We start from the raw sequence: 21,861 nt of genomic DNA on the forward strand, positions 1-21,861 counted from the left end.
ACACCTCTCAGTAAGGAAGTAATAAATTATAACAGTGTGTAATAGATGAGTTCTAGTGTATAAAAATTATAACTCTTTAATAATCAAAATTAACTAAAAGGATACACACACACAGTCTGCAGTCTCACGTATAACCAATATTTGTAGCGAAAGTTCCCAAGGATTGGGGAGATTACACTCTTATACATGCAACACCCCTTTGCTATGATATCGTTTGTAACCGTACCCTTTAATTTGGGTGTGACTACAACTGATAAGGGCACTTACTTTACTCGGTAAGCCCTCAGATAGAGAGTTTTAATTTGTCATAAATATTTATACATTTAAGTTTACATACCAGTATACACACACATTCACATCAATCATCCCACATAGTCTGCAAATACATACATCACAGTTCATCCACACAAGATACAATTTAAGCTACACATCCACTCAGGATACCACACGTATACTTCACACATCCAATATTAATCATACCACAAAGATCTACGTATGCACATATATCACAACACATCCCTGCCGAATACATTACATTCCATTGATCTCAGTACGTGACTCACACAAGGCAACTGCATACCTTTTAGTACGTGGCCTACACAGGGCTACTGCATACAACCCAATACGTGGCCCATATAGGGCTACTGCGTACTATCCAGTACGTGGCTCACATAGGGCTACTGTGTACTACCTATTACCTGGTCCACATAGGGCTATTGCGTACTACTCAGTACGTGGTCCACATAAAGTAATTGCGTACTACCCAGTATGTGGCCCACATAGGGCTACTGCGTACTTCACATGAAGCTTTCACAACAAACCTCACACGCACATTTATGTAACGACCTGCTTAAATCTTAATATAAAATGAAATATAATAAATAGAAAAGTCAACCTAAATCCGTGGATAACAGGGACACCTGTCAATCACAGCGGAAACCTAAGCAGCAATAAATATAAATCACATTCTTAAAGCCATAAAATACATAATACCAGAGTCTACTATAATTCCATAATACTGTATTTATATACAATATCCAAAAATGCCCAAAATAAACCTAGTATCATACAACAAAAATCTCCTGATCCTAGTACAACGCTCCCTTCTAGTAAGGAAGCTTAACTCACTCAGCGGCGGTCCTGACCTGTCGGTCTCTTTGGGTTTCTTGAAAATCATTTAATGTTCGGGGGTGAGACACTTCTCAATAAGGGAAAATAAACTAAATGCAGCTGTGTGACAACATGAATATATAATGCAGTTATACAAATACAATACATTTCATATATCTGTAAACATTCATCATAACATACTGAATCATCGTATACTTTCATATTTTTCTCTATTAACTCATATCATTCATAAATTGTCTGTTATATCTGATAATACTGAAAATATATCCAGGACGAATAGCTAGTTGATGTCATGTATTACCCCCCATGACAGGTTGTGCAGCTTGAAGGCGGGACTTGACAATGGTTGGCTGACACTACCGAGTCAAAAATGTCTGTAAGTACGATAGACCCGCCACACCATGGTCTGAACTGCCAGGTGGACGTCTACAACTCTACATTGAAAGCCACATCGACTATCCATCTCCCACCCCCTCGTGGGGTGGTTAGCACAAGTTTGAACATAGATATCTGATATATATATAGCTACGGTACCGTGCTCCTGAACTGAACTAAATTAACATCGGGGTTCTGATAACATATACTACATGATATTATAGCATTTTTCATTATTTCATAAATACGGCTTCGCGCCGGACATTTCATAATTACAATCTCGTGCCGAACATTTCATAAATAAGGCCTCGTGCCGAACATTTCATAAATACAATCTCGTGCCGAACATTTCATACATATCATTCTGAAAATAAATCAATTATCATGTATTTCAAAATCATCATATACTGCATTATTACGTAATTTTTGAAAACATGTTTATTCATAAAATTGCCGTAACATAATAATTTTCATGAAAAATAATACTTATGCCACACAATGCTGAATTAAATCATATGTTCCATCTAAAATCGTAATTCCTGTATACCGCAGTATTTTCCCAAATATATATTTACTCAATAATATTCATATATAATACATGTTTTTCTGAAAATCAATTTGCTCATAAATAATAGTAATTTGCGTGAAAAATAATTACTTTAGTTTATTTCCTTACCTGGCTACAGAGAAAGCCCCAAATATCCTGGTCTAACACCCGTAGAATTTTCTACTCAATACCCTGAAAATGAAAACTCCAAGTACTAAACTTCAGTATTTTCACGTGTATATCATTTCCTATAACTATCATAGGACCAAATTTGGCATAAAAAACCTTACCTCAACTCAAGGATGATTTCCAACTTGCTTTCACCAATGATCTGCTCCGGTAGATTTGGAAAGAACTTCCCTAGGAGCGTCGTGGCTGCTTCAGATCGTCGAATTGGCGGAAATTCGGCCCAAAATCGAAGAGAGAAGAGAGAGAAACCGTAGGGAGAGAGAGAAAGAGGGTGAAATTTTCCTAAATTTTTACATTTAAATTCGGGTTTTCGATATTTATAGGATTGAATTTGTCGACGAGTCTTTTAATAATTTCGTCGACGAAACCCTCTCCTCGTCGACGAAATTCAGTTTGCTCAAAACTTTTCTCGGTATTTCCTCGTCGACAAATCTTGCCTTCATTGACGAGGTCCTCTTATACCCTCGTCGACGAATCCCCTGTGTTCGTCGATGAGGCCCTGGTAATTTCCCTCGGTTATTTCTTCCAAAGTGCAATGTCGTCGAAACATTCGTCGACGAAGTCGACTTCCTCCTTCTATTACTATTTCCATTTCCTTTCCTCTTTATTATTTAAATCCCATTATTAATCGGGTTGTCACATTCTCCTCTCCTTATAAAATTTCGTCCTTGAAATTTACTATTCATATAATTCATCATCCTTTATTAGGCAAAATGGTTTACTTATTTTGTTACTTACCCTCACTTATGGCGGAGGAATACTGTGGTTACATTTCAAGCCCTGGGAGATTACATATACCAAAAGAAAATTCCCCCAAAACTAAAATACCACTTACTAATTAAAGTATTACATGTACCTGCAAAAGAAAACTACATATTTACTTACATTTCCTAATTACATTTAAACTTCTGGGAATAGTTGCGGATATTTCAGTCTGATTTGCTCCTCAAGCTCCCAAGAAGCCTCTTCTATCCCATGATTCCTCCATAGAACTTTTACTAGAGGAATCTTCTTATTACGTAGTTCCTATTCCTTTCGGTCTAGAATCTGCACTGGTACTTCCTCATAGACTAGCGAATCATTGAGTTCTAACTCACTAGAGCTGATAATATGAGAAGGATCCGAGACGTATTTCCTCAACATAGATACATGGAATACGTCGTGTGTCCTGGATAGTGTAGGTGGCAAAGCTAACCTGTAGACCACCAGCCCCACTTTTTCTAAAATCTCAATTGGACCGATGAATCTAGAGCTAAGTTTACCCTTCTTTCCAAATCTCATAACTCCTTTCAATGGAGCTATCTTCAGAAACACTGATCACCAACGTCGAATTCCAAATTCTTGCGGTGATTATTGGCATAACTCTTTTGTCGGCTCTGAGCTGCACTGATTCTGTCCCTGGTGAGTCGAACTTTATCGTATGCCTGTTGTACCAACTCTGGCCCCACAACTCGCTGCTCACCCATCTCATCCCAATACAAAGGAGATCGGCATCTTCTGCCGTATAAAGCCTCAAACGGCGCCATGCCAATACTGGATTGATAACTGTTATTATACGCGAATTCTACCAGCGACATGAACTGAGTCCAACTACCCCCAAAATCTAAGACACATGCTTGGAGCATATCTTCTAGTATCTGTATCGTCCTCTCAGTCTGCCCGTCTGACTGAGGATGAAATGTCGTGCTAAACGATAGTTGAGACCCTAAAGCTTTCTACAAGCCTTTCCAGAACCGTGACATGAAACGCGGGTCTCGATCTGACACTATGGATACTAACACCCCATAAGAACAAACTATCCCCTGGACGTAAATCTCTGCCAATCGGCTGAGGGGATAGCTGATCTTGATAGGGAGAAAATGGGCGGACTTAGTCAATCAGTCTACTATCACCCAAATCACATTCTGGCCATGTGATGTTGATGGCAGCCCTGAAACGAAGTCCATGGAAATATGATTCCACTTCTATTATGGGATAAATAACTGCTACAACTGACTCGCTAGCCTCTGGTGCTCAGCATTTACCTACTAACACATCAAGCATTGGGCTACATACTCGACAATCTCTCTCTTCATACCAATCCACCAGTAAAACTCTCGCAGATCCCTGTACATTTTCGTATAGCCGGGATGAATCGTATACAAAGATCTGTGAGCCTCCTCTAAAATAGTCCTCCTAATGTTAGCATTAGCAGGAACACACAGTCTGGAATGGAACCGAAAAACTCTATTATCTGAAATGCAGAATTCCTCTCCCTGACCACTCTGCACTCTGTCCATTACCCTTACCAATTTTGGATCTTCTTTCTGGGCGTCTTTAATTCCTTCCTGCAGAGTAGGTTGTACCACTAGGCTGGCAATACATACTAGAGTATTACTCTCTATCAGTTCAATGTCGAGTCTCTCTAGATCCATCATGATCGGGCACTGGATCTCCATAGCCGTCAATGCTGATACCCTAGACTTCCTGCTCAGTGCATCAGCTACCACGTTTGCTTTCCCTAGGTGGTAACTAATAGTACAGTTAAAATCCTTAATCAACTCTAACCATCTTCTTTGCCTCATATTCAATTCCTTCTAGATGAAGAAATACTTTAAGCTCTTGTGATCAGAGAAGATCTCACATTACTCGCTGTACAGGTAATGCCTCCAAAATTTCAATGCGTGTACCACTGTAGCCAACTCAAGATCATGGGTAAGGTAGTTCTTTTTATATTCTTTCAACTGTCTGGACGCATATGTCACCACCCTGCCATGCTGCATCAGTACACAGCCAAGTCCCTTTAAGGACGCATCACTATAGATTATATAACCCTCACCCCCAGACAGGATGATCAGTACTGGCGCTGTGACTAGCCTCTGCTTCAATTCCTGAAAACTCTGCTAAACTTTGTGTCCCACTCAAATCTGGTATTCTTTCTAGTCAGTCGCGTCAGAGGCCCTGATAAAGTTGAGAACCCCTCAACGAAATGATGATAATAACCAGCTAACCCCAAGAAATTCCTGATCTCGCGGACGTTCCTCGGTCTAGCCCAATTCACTAGCGCCTTAATCTTACTAGGATCTATAGAAATTCTGTATTTTGAGATAACATCCCCCAAAAACAACACTTTCTCGAGCTATAATTCACATTTACTGAATTTTGCATACATCTTCTTCTCCCTAAGCATCTGCAATACCTACCTCAAATGTATCTCGTGCTCTTCATAGCTCCTCAAATAATGGGTACATCATCAATATAAACAACCACAAACTGATCTAAATATGGATGAAAAATCCTATTCATCAAATCCATAAATATCGCAGAAGCATTCGTCAAACCAAATGGCATAACAAGGAACTCGTAATGCCCATACCTGGTCTTGAAAGCCAACTTCGATACATCCTCTGCTCTCACCTTTACCTGATGGTAGCCTGACCTGAGATCGATCTTAGAGTATACCCATGTACCCTGGAGCTGATCGAATAAGTCATCGATACGGGGTAAAGGATACTTGTTCTTGATGGTCACTTTATTAATCTCCCTGTAGTCTATGCACATTCTCACAGACCTGTCCTTCTTCTTCACGAACAATACTGGAGCTCCCCACGGAGATACACTAGGTCGTATGAAGCCCTTATCAAGCAAATCCTGCAACTAATCTTTCAATTCTACCAACTCTGTCGATGCCATTCGATACAGTGCTTTAGAAATCGGCGTTGTACCTAGAAGTAGATCAATAGGGAAATCTACCTCACGATCAGATGGCAGACCTGGTAATTCATCTAGAAACACATCTGCAAACTCCTTTACCACTGGCATACCGGTGAACTTCACTTCATTCCCTGTTGCTTCCTTTACGAAGGCCACGAACCCCTGACAACCACTCAAGAGTAGTCGCCTCGCCTGAGCAGCTGAGACCATCTGAGCCAAGGATTGCACTTGTGACTTGTAAATCTAAATTCTAATCTCCCTGGAGGTCTGAATATCACTTCTCTTGCACGACAGTCTATAATAGCAGAATTAGCTGCCAACCAATCCATACCAAAGATGATGTCAAACACGTGCATATCCAGCACCACCAAATCAGTAGATAAAATTCTCCCTTGAACATCAACTAGACAACCACGGAGCATCCTATTGCATCTGACCGTTAACCCGGTCGGTGTAGCCACTACTAAACCAACATCTAATGATTGTGTTTCAACCCCACATAATTTAACATACCCCAAGGACACAAACGAGTGTGTGGCACTAGAATAAAAAAGTGTAATAACTTTACATGAAAACATATTAACAGTAACTGTCACTATGTCGCCGGCCGCCTCAGCATCGCCCGACACCAAGGCAAAAACCTTGGTTGGGGCCATATTCCTCTATTAGCCTCCACGTGACACCTGGTAGCCTCCTCGAGAAGTTTTAAGAGCAAGAGCAGCACCAATCTGAGCCTGGCAATATCTCATCACATGCCGTGGCTCCCCACATCGATAGAAAACACCTCGCCCGGCATGACACTCCCTTAGGTGCCTCTTCCCACAAGTTGGGCAAACTGGAGGTGGCTGTACACCCTGAAAACCACGATTCCCGGTATCCTTCCTCTTATCTCTATAGCAACCACCTCTCTTCCATAAACCACGTCCAATCCCTTGCTGGGAACCAGAAGGTATGGATCTCTTCTTCTGTCTCTGCTCCTCAGCCTCCAACCGCTCTCCAATCTCTGCTATAGTGGCCCTATCAACCAGCTTTGCAAAATCCTGCAACTTCAGAATCAATACTTGCTTATATATTTCCCTCCTTAGACCTCTTTCAAACAGTCGTACCTTCTTTACTTCATTTAGAATGATGTACGGGGTGAAGCGAGATAGCTCGATGAACCTCCCCACGTATTACTGCACTGACAGTTGTCTCTGCTTCAGATTCAGGAACTCCTCAATCTTAGCCTCCCCGGATGAGGCTGGAAAATACCTGTCGAAGAATATTTCTTTAAACTGCTCCCACATCATCTCCATAGGTACAGTCCTCTACTGCTCTAATAATCTCAACGCCGACCACCATCTCCCAGCTTCTCCAGTCAGTTTATATGTGGCAAACAACACCCTCTGCTCCTTTAAACACTACAACACTGCAAATATTTTCTTTATCTCCTACACCCAGTTTTCAACAATTGCAGGATCTGTCCCTCTTGAGAAAGCCGGAGGACTCATCTTAATAAAGAAAATATTTGCAGTGTGGGGAGGTTCATCGAGCTACCGTGGCCTGCCGATGGACCACCCTGTTCCTTTGAACTCTTAACAATTTTTGCCATAACTTGTTGTGCCTGTAACGACCCGAATAAAAATGGTATTTAAATAATAAAGAAAGGGAAATGGAAGCCGAAAATAGAAGGAAGTAGTCGAATTCGTCGACGAACGCTTTGTGTTCATCGACGACATTGAACTTTGGAAGGGATAACAGAAAGGGAATCAGCAGAGCTTCGTCGACGAATACAGGGGATTCGTTGACGAAGGCTTAGGAAAATTCATCGACGAATACAGGGATTCGTCGATGAAGAAATACCGAGAGGGGGGTTTTGAGCTGACTGAATTTCATCGACGAAATTAATGAAAGATTCGTCGACGAATGACGCGGCTCGTCGATGAAATCCCTTATTCTATAAATATGGGAAAATCCGGATTTTACTTAAGGATTAAGGAATTTATCCTCTCTCTCTCTCCTCTTCTGTTCTCCCTCTTTCTTTCATTGATTTCGGGCCAAATTTACGCTGGATCGAGAATCTGAAGTCACCACGACGCTCCTGGGGAAGTTCTCTCCAAATCTGCTGGAGCAGATCGTCGGTGAAAGCTAGGTGGAAACCATTCCAAATCCAGGATAAGGCTTTTTACTCAATATTTGGATTTGTGACAGTTGAGAAAAGTGTTTACACTTAGAAATACTGAACTTTAATACTGGAAGTTTTCATTTCCAAGGGTGTTGAATTGGGAACAATCATCGCAAAGTTGAGGTAAGACTTTTAAACCAAATTTGACTTAGTGGTAGTTATAGAAAATGTTGTACGTACGAAAATACTGAACTTTAATACTAGGAGTTTTCATTTTCAGGGTGTTGAGTTAGGAACCCTGCGGGTGCAGGGCAGTTTTATTAGGGGCTTTCTAGGAATCAGGTAAGGGGATAAACTAAACTAGTTTCATTTTGAGAAAATGCATGTATATGCATATATAGCATCTGGTTTCAGGAAAAATAAATATATTTATACATATATGATTTATATTTGTAAAATACTGTGAAAATGATCGTATGTTGAATATGTGAAAATCCATTTGTGTGGCATGAGTAAAAATATTGTGAAATACTGTTTTTTGGGAATGTGGATGATATGAATTTTTATGATGGAAAAACCAGCGTATGGGTCGAGATTTTATATGATTTGCTGGCGTACGGGCCGTGCTATGTAGATGTGATTTGCCAGTGTACGGGCCGTGCTATGATTTGCCGGCGTACGGGGTGTGCTATGTGGATGTGATTTGCCAGTGTACGGGCTGTGCTATGATTTTTCAACGTACGGGCTGTGCTATGTGATGTGATTGTCAGCATACGGGCTGTGCTATGATTTGTTGGCGTACGGGCCGAGTTATGATAAAATGTGTAATACCGGCGTATGGGCCGATGATTTTCATGATATACGTATATGTGCAAATGATATGATTGATTTGATAATTAATGATATGAGATATTCATGTATCACGATTTTAGTATATGTATAAAATATCATAACCTGGTTGGCTTGGTGTAGGCTAGCACTTGCACGGTACCGTTGCTATATGTCCATGGTCTTCGTGATCATGATATTTGTGTTAATGCCACCGTACGGAGTGGTGTGAGATTGGATGGTCGATGTGGTTATTAAAGAAGTGTGCTGTGATCGCCCCTGGTGTACGGACTAGGTCTAGCAGACCCATCGGACCTACAGACTACTGTTTGACTTGACAGTGGTCGGCCAACCATTGTCAGGTCCAGCCTTCGGGTAACACAACCCAGTCATGTGGGGGTAATACATGACAACAGCCAGCTAACCTACCAGGAATGTTTTTATGTTATTATTATTATTATGATATGAGATGAGATATGCTTATGAAATGCAGTATGTTCTGCCATGTTTTAATATACATATGTTTTCCTAAATTTGATAAACAGTACTGAATATGTTATATATGATATATGTAGAACACAGAATACTCATGTTGCCACACACTGGTATTAGTTTATTTCCCTTATTGAGAGGTGTCTCACCCCTAAATTTTATAAACTTTTCGAGGGCCCCAGATAGGAAAGCGGGAAAAGCCCCGCTGAGCTGAGTTGTTTATCTACCCTCTTTAAATGGTAAGTTTTGTAGGGACAGTAAGATTTTGTGGAAAATGTCCCTAGATATGATTTTTGGCATGTATATATATAAAGGAATACAGTGGTATAGTGACTCTGGTATGTTGTAATGCATGTTATGATGGGATGTACATGATTATATGCTTTCTGCTGCTTAGGTTTCTTTTGTATATATTCTGATATATCCCTGGTACCCACGGGTCCAGGTCAATGGTGACTTGATAAGATGGAATGTATGATGTTGATTTTATAAAAAAAAAAATAAGTGTGTAAATTGAGCAGGTCATCACAGTGCTACACTATGTAAAATGGCATCTGAATCACTGCTCGCAGCGCCTGAGGGTCCAGCACCCTCACTCCCACTAGCGTGGGCACTACTGCCACCAGGGTCCATCCTGAAAAAAAATAAACTTAACTCAGAACCCCATTCACTATACATATCATCCAACTCATATAATATATTCTTCTAATTAATTCATCTCCCCTGATCTTAATGCAAGGTTCAATCCTGCAACCTAGATACCCAACCCAACGATAGTTTACCATGACTTTCCTGAAATCGTCACCTCACGAAAATCACTCAAACCACCATGGAAGTTCTGCATCTAGACTACAAAACCAGACCTCAAATACCCTTATCCTATACTCTGGTATTATCACTGCTGCACTCTAGAGTCTACAGAACCTAGTATCCTAGGCTCTGATACCAAAATGTAACAACTTGCTTAAATCTTAATATAAAATGAAATATAATAAATAGAAAAGTCAACCCGAACCCTTGGGTAACGGGGACACTTGTCAATCATAGCGGAAACCTAAGTAGCGGTAAATATAAATCACATTCTCAAAGCCATAGAATACATAATACCAGAGTCTACTATAATTCCATAATACTGTGTTTATATACAATCTCCAAAAATTCCTAAAATAAACCTAGTATCATACAACAAAAATCTCCTGATCCTAGTACAATGCTTACCCTTCTAGTAGGGAAGCTCAACTCACTCAGTGGCGGCCTTAACCCGCCGGTCTCTCTGGGTTTCCTGAAAATCATTTAACGTTTAGGGGTGAGGCACTTCTCAGTAAGGGAAAATAAACTAAATGCAGCTGTGTGGCAACATGAATATATAATGCAGTTATACATATACAATACATTTCATATATTTGTAAACATTCGTCATAACATACTGAATCATCATATACTTTCATATTTTTCTCGAGTAACTCATATAATTCATAAATCGTCTGTTATATATGATAATACTGAAAATATACCTAGGACGAATAGCTAGTTAATGTCATGTATTACCCCAATGACGGGTTGTGCAGTCCGAAGGCAGGACCCGACAATGGTTGACTGACTACTGCTGAGTCAAAAATGTCTATAAGTATAATGGGCCTGCCACAACCTTGTTCGGACTACCAGGTGGACGTCTACAACTTTACACTGAAAGCCACATCGACTATCCATCTCCTACCCCCTCGTGGGGTGGTTAGTATAAGTCTGAACATAGATATCTTATCTATATATATAGCTACGATACCGTGCTCCTGAACTAAACTAAACTAACATCCGGATTCTGATAACATATAATACATGATATTATAGCATTTTTCATAATTCATAAATACGGCCTCGCGCCGAACATTTCATAATTACAGCCTCATACCGAACATTTCATAAATACGGCCTCATGCCGAACATTTCATAAATACGGTCTCGTGCCAAACATTTCATAAATACGGCCTCATGCCGAACATTTCATACATATCATTCTGAAAATAAATCAATTATCATGTATTTCAAAATCATCATATATTGCATTATTACGTAATTTTTGAAAATATGTTTATTCGTAAAATTGCCATAACATAATACTTTTCATGAAAAATAATACTCATGCCACACAATGCTGAATTAAATCATACGTTCCATAAAAAATCGTAATTCCTGTACACCGCAGTATTTTCCAAAATATACATTTACTTAATAATATTCATATATAATACATGTTTTTCTGAAAATGAATTTGCTTATAAATAATAGTAATTTGCGTGAAAAATAACTGTTTTAGTTTATTCCCTTACTTGGCTACTGAGAAAGCCCCCAAAATATCCTAGTTTAACACTCGTAGGATTTCCTGCTCAATACGCTGAAAATGAAAACTCAAAGTATTAAACTTCAGTATTTTTACGTGTATATCATTTCCTATAACTACCGTATGACCAAATTCGGCATAAAAAGCCTTCAACTCAGGGATGATTTCCAACTTACTTTCACCAACGATCCGCTCTGAAAGATTTAGAAAGAACTTCTCCAAGAGCGTCGTGGTCACTTCAGATCGTCGAACCGGCGAAAATCCAACCCAAAATCGAAGGGAGAAGAGAGAGAAACTATAAGGAGAGAGAGAGGATGAAATTTTCCTACATTTAAATCCGGGTTTTCGATATTTATAGGATTGAATTCGTTGAGGAGCCACATCATCTCATTGATGAGTCTTTTAGTAATTTCGTCGATGAAACCCACTCCTCGTCGATGAAATTCAGTCTGCTCAAAACCTTTCTTGGTATTTCCTCGTGGACGAATCCCCTGTGTTCGTCGATAAGGCCCTGGTAATTTCCCTCGATTATTTCTTTCAAAGTGCAATGTCGTCGACGAAGTCGACTTCCTCCTTCTATTATTGTTTTCATTTCCTTTCCTCTTTATTATTTAAATCCCATTATTAATCGATTGTCACACATTTATGTACACAACCAGACATTATTCACAACCAAGCAGTATTCACAATTAAACAGTATTTACAACCCGCTAATTATGAAAGGTTATTCTCATGCCACATAGTTTTTTCCCAAATCTGATTTATGATAAAAAAACATTATTTCCAAATGCCTAAACCGTTCGAAAAATCATACTATAAATATATGATTCAAATACTCGAAATTATCCGGTTTGACTTATCAAAAAACTGGTATAATTTTATTCCCCTTATTTGATCCTTGAAGCTTTGTCTAAATGAACAGAAAAAAGAACCCTATGATCCACAAATCCTAACTTAATCAGTTCGACCCCCAAAATATTTATTATTTAACATTTCCTAGGTCCATACAAATCAAATAGCTAATAATTCTTAAAAATAACTCTCTTACTTTAGTTTTGGGATGGTGCCCAAGAACTCTAAATCAAGATTCAGCTCTGATTATCTTGGAGAGAATCACCCTAGGAACCTCGTATTGGTTTCCAATCGTTGAATCGAGCTGAATCCGGACTAGAATCGAAGAGAGAAGGTGGGAGGGCCGAAACCCTAGAGAGAGAGTGAAGAGAGGAATTTTTTTTTTCACAGATAAAAATGATCCAAGGCCTATTTATAAGCTGTCGTTCATCGACGAGTCTAAAAAGTTTGGCAACGAACCAAAGAAGAACACTTATCGATGTGAACATCTGGTTCGTTGACGAATCATTTAAAAACCTAAATTTTCCCTGCTCTCGGGATCTCCTTGTCGACGGGCACAGGGCACTCGTCGACGAGGCCCTATTGTGCTACCCCCCAAATTTTGTTTCTTTCTCTTTATTTATTTCTTCATTTTATTTTATTTATTTTTCTTTTATTCTGGGTTCGGGTTATTACATTATCTCCCCTTACAAAATTTAGTCCTTGAAATTTGTTAATTAATCATTTTTTCCAAACTTAGAAGTTTAATACTAACCACATTTCACACATTTCAGAGATACTCTAACAAGTGAACATTTGCGTCACATGAAATTATTGCTCATCCTAACATAATCTCATTACTTGCGCCACTATTAGTATCTGTCTCAGCTGGGCCAAGTGTGTAGACACGCGTTGGTCCACCGCGGGGCACCGTATTGTTCCTCTGATTCTGATATGGAGCGGGTGCATTGTTCGGTGGTCCCTGGTTTTGACCCAGCGACTCATGACAATCTCAAGCTATGTGGTTGTACTTGTTGCACCAGTAACACATAGGACCCCTACCCCGGCATTCTCCCCAATGCCTCTGATTATACCTCGCATAGTAAGGGGGTGTTGAGTTACCTTGATAGCCTTGATCACTCCTACCTGGCCTCTGACCCCCAGTATCTCTGTCTCCCCTCCCAGAACCCTGTCTGACATCTGCATGGGAACTAGGAGACATGGGTCTCTTCCTCCACTCTGACACCTCTACACTTCTCTGCAGACTCGACTCTGCTATGCTGACTTTATCCACCAGTTCTAAGAAGTCCTATATCTACAAACATGTCACATGCTCGTGGATTCTTTGTTTTAGCCCTCTTTCAAACCTTCTTGCCTTCTAATATTCATCTGGGACCATGAAGGGGACGAAGCGAGAAAGCTTAATGAACCTAGCAGCGTACTGCTAGACGGTGAGATGTCGCCGTGTCAAGTTGAAAATTTTCTCCGCCTTCACATTCTTGGTCGTGGCGGGGAAATACCTATCGTAGAAGATCTTCTTGAAATGTCCCCAGGTCATCACTGTGGATACTGCCCGCTACTCTTCCAGCAGATTCACCGCTTGCCGCCATCAGTCGACCTCTCCTGTTAGCTTGAAGGTGACGAAAAGAACCTTTTGTTTCTCAGTGCAATCTAGCACTGTCAGTATTTTCTCCATCTCTTACACCTATGTCTCAACCATGATTGGGTCAGTCCCACCCGAAAAAGCAGAAGGTTTCAAGCGGGTGAATTGATTAATTGGATAGCCCTGATTCACGGGTGGGTAGTTCGATCTCTCAGGGTCCTGCCTAATCTCTTCCCTGACCTACTGAGCTAAACCTCGCAGCATTTTGGAGATTTCAGTATCATTCCCGTTGGAAGCCCTTAACTCGTGCTCCCCTCCAACATCCACATCTTTACCTCTAGAATCCATTTTATATATAGGACAGAGGTAAATTTACAATTTTCACATCTTAATACAACTGGCATAGTTATAAAGCAAACAAACCAGTTTAATATTCAAATCCTCAATTAATCATCAAACACCCAATTAACCTCAATCATCAAATCACAACACTCAAATTATCAAAATTCTCTTCCAGAGACTTAGTCCCATACATCAACGATCCGAACTTTGGAGTTCTACTTTCAAGTTTTAGTCACTCTACTCGGAAACATCACCTTCAATGGACTTACCGTGATTTTCTAAAATCGTTGACTGATTCATAAAATCACAGAAGTCCATCAAGAGATTTTTACCTCCAAGTTACGAAACAAAAGGTTAACAAAAATAAAGAAAACAAATTAAATAAAAAAATTGACGTTCCTTTGTATTTTTTCCTTCATCTCAAATCTAATTAGGAATAAAAATTCATTTAAATATGATTAAAAAGTTTTAAAATCAACAATTAATGACATTAAAATAAAAACAATGATTAATGACATTATGTTCTCTCATAGGCTATATATTTTATGTACTTTTTCATTTTTTTAAGTGTCGAACTAGAAAAGTTGATTTTTTTATCTATATTTTCTTTCCTTTTTATTTGTGTTTCTCAAACTCCAAACAACACCGAAATACTGCAAAAAAAAAAAAAAAAAAAATCATAACATTTTCATTTCCACACATTATTTAGAGTGTGATATTCAAAGTTTACAAATATATATTTTGCAGTTATTTCTAAGTTCCAATTTAATGCTCAGTGTGATAGGGATTCCCCTAGCTGCTAGATAGTTTTATTTCATAATGGTTTGTTGAATTCTTAAAATATCCTTATAACTATTCATTTTTATTATTTGATTAAAATAACATAATAATAAAAATAAAAATAAAAATAATAATCAATCTAATAATATATAATTTTTAAGTCATTTTTATTATAAAAAAAATAGAAGTTGTGCGTGCCAAAAATATTGACAATGAAAAACATTTGTAAGGAACAACCCTTCCACATTAGATTTGAAGCTAGCTAATTATAAATACGAACATTTAGCACGACCCGAATAAGAATTATGTATGGATGTGGTTCCTAGATCATTTTAACCGATGCAAACACTAATATTACATTTAATACATACAAGAAATAAATTTTGAATCTTACATGAATGAACCGTTCTTAAAGTCTTTCTTTGCCCATTGCATGACCCAGATTAGGCGATCTTTCAAATGAACCGAAAATCTAAGGGGGGAAAAATGATAGCAATCCCTAGGGGTGAACCACTCAACCTAACATACTTGATTGGAGTTGCATACCAAGAATAGTTATGAAAATGTTTAGGTTAAGTTGTGGATTGTAATTCCACACAAGCCAAATATGTCAGAGTTGAATGATGGGTTGAGAGTGCAAACCAACCAACCCAACTCAACTTCAATGTAATGGTGAAAAAAAATAATAAAAATAAAGGGAGAGAAGATTGAGGGTTAATCTTTAGTCCAAATGAAGGGTTAAGTTATTTGCATATGTTCTGCAAAGTTTCAATATCACTTTATGTTATTTGCTTCGCATGATAAAATAAATTAATTTGTCAACTTAATAACCCAATCTTCTCAAGCATCAAACTATTCCAAACTATATCCAATTTTAGATTAAATATTTCTCAAACCGATCTAACACTTTTGTTGGAAACCTAAACTTAACTCGAAATCAAAAAAAGTAATATTTATTTTAAACAAAGAAGTTAAGGATAATATATTTAATTGTTAAAAATATCTTTAATTTTTTATGCTTGTTCTAAATAATTAAAAATAAAATCTAACTTCTAAAATTTTTAAAATTTACATTTGAAAACTTAAAAAATAATAATATATTTTTAAATTTGATATATATATATATATATATATATATATATATATATATATATACATATGATATATAAATAAGTATTTTTTAAAATTTTTATTTATGAACTATTTTTAATCATTAAGATCCAAAACATTTGTTATATTTTTTATAAACAATAATTTTCACAGCTTTCCTAACCGCCAGGCTCCATCTAGATGATTGGTGCAGAGCAATAGAAAAATGGGGTAGAAATACAGAGATGAGGATAGGACAATACATTAAAATTATTGGAGCAGCAACAAAAAATTCCTCCTCCCATTTCATCACAAGTTGGTCCACTAACTTAGTTTTTTATTTTAATTTAAGTCAATATTATTGTGGCCGATATACTCCACCTCTTTTAAAGTCAATATTATTGTCATTGTCATCCCACAAAGTTAGACTAGGTCCCAATGAGTCATCTTCCACGAGAGAGAGAGACAGAGAGAGAGAGAGAGCAAATAAGTACGGCTTTCTATTTCTTAAGACAAATCAAATAATATAATTACATTTGATTTGTGAAGTCATTTTTTTTTGAAAAAAAAATAAGCAAACACATCTATTCTTAAACCTCCCCATTTCTTTTTATGTGATTTGAACTTTGGCCTTACATATGTAGGAACTTTGGCCTTACATATTTACACAAAATAATATTATTTAATTAAAAATATGAGCGAATATATTATTTCGTAGAGTGCAAATGATATATTTAGGGCTTAAATATTGCTCATTCTTTTTTATTAGGGAGCATTCCAATGGTTAACATGTTTGAAATTGAAGATATTATATTTGAATATTGAAAAACGTGAGGAAGCGGAGGAAATGATTATTTCCTATTACGCGTTCTAAACTTGATGCGAATTCTTTGTAGACCGAAACAAATTATACCATCTATAGATAATACAATCATATAAAACAAGTAATAAAAAAACATATACAGGTTCTAAGACATATTGCACCACCTCATTGTTTGAAAGGAAAAGTAAAAAATGAAAAAATATGTGACACAATAACGAAAATAAAAATCATTATGGAAAATAAAAAAAATGTCTAATTTATAGTTTATTGCCTACAAATCTTTCCAATTTAAGTGCCAATGTAGGTGATTTGGAAGAGGAAAAATGGGAAGGAGATGAATAAGTTTACTTAAATTAAATTATGTTTTTTATTTTTTCCATATGAAATAAATAAGAGTTAAGGTTTAGATCTTCTTATTTACATTTTATCTCTCCTACTGCGAGTGATATAAGCGGAAAGATTTTTTTTTTTTTCTTTCCTTTGGGAGTTGTATCGGAGTAATGAAAAGATATGATGTTGAAATGTTTACTAGGAAAGGAAGGTGAAAGGAATAAAGAAAATTTTCTGTTAAAAATATTTCCTAGGCTCCCAATAAACTAAACAAATTGTTAAATTCCAAAATAATCAAATTACCTTAGTTTTCCTGAACTATGCCCGCAAGATGCCAAAATTACACCCGCGACGCTTACCTGAATTCAATAATCCTAATTCAACTTCAGAATGTCCAATATTTAACATTTCTAACTTTACAATAATTAAATAATAATTAGTCCCTTAATAATGCCCTTAGCCTAATAATTAAAAGAAAAATAAAATGATAGAATCATAATTGGGTGGTTAAACTTCTACGTATTAATAAGGAAGGAAATTTATATAGAATGAAGGATGATTAACTTGCCACCATCTCATTTCTCTTGATATATTATGATTTGTTCCAACAACTATTTGTATTCCACACTTTGTCATTGCATGACCTTCTAGGAATCTGCATGAACTATTCTTACTTAGCTGGTTTTAGGATTTGTCCTCTCTTTCTTATTTTTTATCAAAAGAAAAACAAAAATAATGTAAGGAAGGTTCTACCTACTACCCACTGTTTTGCGTATTGTGTATATTAGTCCAAAAGATTAGCTAGGAAACCTCAAGCCCTCTTCATCTCTCCCCTATCCAACCACATGCCCATTCTTAGTTCTTATCTCTTTAATTCCTCTGCAATGATCTCATGCATCAACGATCGATTCGGGCTTAAAGAAAAATCTAATTTGAGAGGTGAAATTGAGCATTCATTAACGGGGGAGATTGATGAGGAATGTTATGAAGAGAAAGAATTAGAAGTTGGGGAGAGGTACTGGAGGTGGTGGAGGGAGGGGGTGGAGTCCAACAGCGTGCGTGCATGGCGGACGGTGCCGCATCGCTGCATGCCCCACATCCAGAGGTACTACACAAGTGGAGGCGCCGCCGAAGATGACCAGCAGGGACGACGGTACGAGAGGGATGTGGAGTGGGTGGTGGAGGAAATAAAGCAGTATGCGAATGGGGTGGTGGTGTCGGTTGACGGCATGGATGCCTGGGTCTTGGACGTCGACGACACGTGCATCTCCAATCTCCCCTACTACCAGTCCCGCCGCTTCGGGTAAGCTTAATTAATTTTATGTATATACGTATAGACTGGTTCAAACTTCTTTTGGTATATATATAATTGAGCTTGATTGACTCGAGTCAAGTAAATTTACTGCGCTCAATTTTATTGATAAATTAATTTTTGATAATATAATTTAAAAAGAGCTTATTAAAATGATCACTTATTAACGTAAAAATGGAGTGGTGTGATTATATTAACATCCTTCACTTGATTATGTATACCCAAAATAATGATTTTTGAGTACAAATGAAGTTACAACTCTTGTGCTTTCTTAATGTATTCAAGGTAGAGAACTAGGGTTATGTTTGTCAAATTAAAAATTTTTTAGGACCCGAGAAAGAGTGAAAAATGAAGAGATCAAAAGAGAGTCAAACTAAGTAGGATGTGAATTGAACCTGACTTTGAGTTGACTCAGTTCTTTGGCCCCCTAGCTCTCCATTTCAGAGACGAGGGTTCAATTCATCCAAGCAGAAGAATTCTCTCGAACTTTAGAAAGGAATAGACTTGTTGAGCTAGAGGGGTTGCAGAATAGTTTGTTCTCGTGCCTGTAGCAGTCATGGGTTGGATGCCACAAACTACTGAAAAAAAAAAAACAATTGTATTATACAACACGGGTCTGTGATGACATGGGCCTAGGTAGCAAGTTGTCACTCCCACACTAGTACTACATCACCCCATAGGACCCTGCCGTCTTGATCCATGTCATCACGAGCCCTTATTGTTAACCTTTTTTAAGTAAAAAAAAAAAGAAATTTGCACCTTTATTGCCACTTGAAATTTGAGTCTTTGACTAAGTCTATGAGTAAAGGCTATCGATTGTAGTCCTAACCATTTCATCTCCAAAAGGCTCAACATTAAGATTACCTTGGTTCACAAAATAGATTAAGGTGGGAATTAATATATAGAATGGAAATTGTATATCTAGGGATCTAATTATTCATGAATATATATATATATATATATATATATATATATATATATGAAACTAATTATTTTACTATATATTTTATTTGTTCTTTTAATTTTCTCCATAAGCAAATAAGAAAAAGCAACTATATATATATATATATATATATATATATATATATATAAAACTATTTATTTAATTAATTTTGCACATGTTTTTAAAATTCCAAATGTAGGTGTGACCCATTTGATGGAGAGACTTTTGTGGCATGGGCAATGAAGGGAGAATGCCCAGCGATTCCTGCAGTGCTTAAATTGTTCAAAGAATTGGTTGAGAGTGGGTATAAGGTTTTCCTAGTGACTGGCAGAGATGAACTCACTCTTGCCCAACCCACTCTTTCTAATTTGCATAATCAAGGATTTATTGGCTATGAGCGCCTAATTATGAGGTATGCCAAGGTCTTAATTTAATAATTACATGAGTTAATTTGAATAAATTACACTTATTTTATTTTATTTGTTTATGTTTGTGCAATTTTAAATTTTAAACTTGTGATTGATTGGTTTCAAAACTTATATGCAAGAACTATTTCTAATTAATTTTTTTCATATATTCTCAGGAATAGTTGTATATCCAAGAAACAAAGTGTTATCATGTATAAGTCTGGAATTCGACAAGCATTAGTAGCACAAGGGTATAGAATATTGGGAAATGTGGGAGACCAGTGGAGCGATCTCGAAGGTGACTGCTCTGGCAATCGCACTTTCAAAATCCCAAATCTTATGTATTTTGTTCCATGAGCTTCTATTGCTGCCTGAAAATCGAACAACCTTTGTGGATTGTTCCTTGATCATGACTACCTAAAAAAGGTCAAGCAAAAATGACTTGGAGGCCCTAGGGTGTACCCCGGAGGATCACTCTGATGCCTAAGTAACGGACTAATGAGAATAAGTGAGATCCTTACCTCTTCTTTAAGCCCCTTTTTATAGTGGTGGAGGTTGACCCTCCATCAATCTGGCATTGATGGACATTATTGTGCTTGTGGGAGTTACAGAGGTTTTATGGGCATTTATGTGGAGGTTTTAAGTATATTTTTGTAACCATTCCCTCTCATCAATGTGTGTATTAAAGTTAGCCCATTGGTTATGTAAGGAGGATTAATGGTGGTTTCGTAACCGTTCTTCCTTTTGAGTAAGGATATTTTGGGTATATCAGCTTCATTTGGACTAAATGTCACACCCTGAACTCACTAGGTGGGGCCTGAGGTGTGATGAGACAATTCACATGCATCTCTAATACCATTCATGCAGCGAAAAATAATTAAACATACTCCAACTAAAATACCTGAGTACTATATACAACTCAAAAAGGAGTATCCATTCACATATTACATAACTGGAAAATTCTAAAACATAAACTGTTCTTTTAACCGCTCAATATTACCAAAATTCTATACCTTGCCCCAAGAGCTTTCTAAACTCGATCACCTAAGGGACCTGAAAAAGATAATAATATGCCGGGGTGAGACACCTCTCAGTAAGGAAGAAATAAATCATAACAATATGTGGTAGATGAGTTCTGGTGTATAAAAATTGTAGCTCTTAATAATTAAGATTATAGCTCTTAATAACACACGTCCTCAGTCTCACCTACAACCAATATTTATAGCGAAAGTTCTAGAAAATTGGGGAGATTACACTCCTATATAAGTAACGCTCCTTTCCTTTGATATCGTTTGTAACTGTACCCTTTAATCTGGGTGTGACTACAACTGATACTGATAAGGACACTCACTTTACTTGGTAAGCCCTCAGATAGAGAGTTTTACTTTGTTATAAATATTTATGCATTTAAGTTCACATACCAATATACACACACATTCACGTCAATCATCCCACATAGTCTGCAAATATATACACCACAGTTCATCCACACAAGATACAATATAAGCTACGCATCCACACAGGATACCACACATATAATTCACACATCCAATATTAATCATACCCTAGAGATCCACGTATACACATACATCACAACACATCCCCATTGGATACAATACATTCCATTGATCTCAGTACGTGGCTCACACAGGGCAACTGCATACCTCTCAGTACCTGGCATACACAAGGCTACTATGTACAACC

The 21,861-nt window shown here is 37.4% G+C and overlaps 1 protein-coding gene across 1 annotated transcript; it reads left to right on the forward strand.

Annotated features, from left to right (window-relative positions):
• The first annotated feature begins 18,048 nt into the window (after window positions 1-18,048).
• LOC131159995 (acid phosphatase 1-like) lies at window positions 18,049-20,923 on the forward strand. The gene is made up of 3 exons (XM_058115261.1): window positions 18,049-18,798; window positions 19,950-20,162; window positions 20,334-20,923. Exons 1-3 carry the CDS (start codon window positions 18,341-18,343, stop codon window positions 20,512-20,514), a joined length of 852 nt encoding a protein of 283 aa, XP_057971244.1. The 5' UTR covers window positions 18,049-18,340; the 3' UTR covers window positions 20,515-20,923.
• The last annotated feature ends 938 nt before the right edge of the window (window positions 20,924-21,861 follow it).

Source organism: Malania oleifera, chromosome 7 (assembly GCF_029873635.1).
Source record: "Malania oleifera isolate guangnan ecotype guangnan chromosome 7, ASM2987363v1, whole genome shotgun sequence".
Lineage (NCBI taxonomy): Eukaryota > Viridiplantae > Streptophyta > Magnoliopsida > Santalales > Ximeniaceae > Malania > Malania oleifera.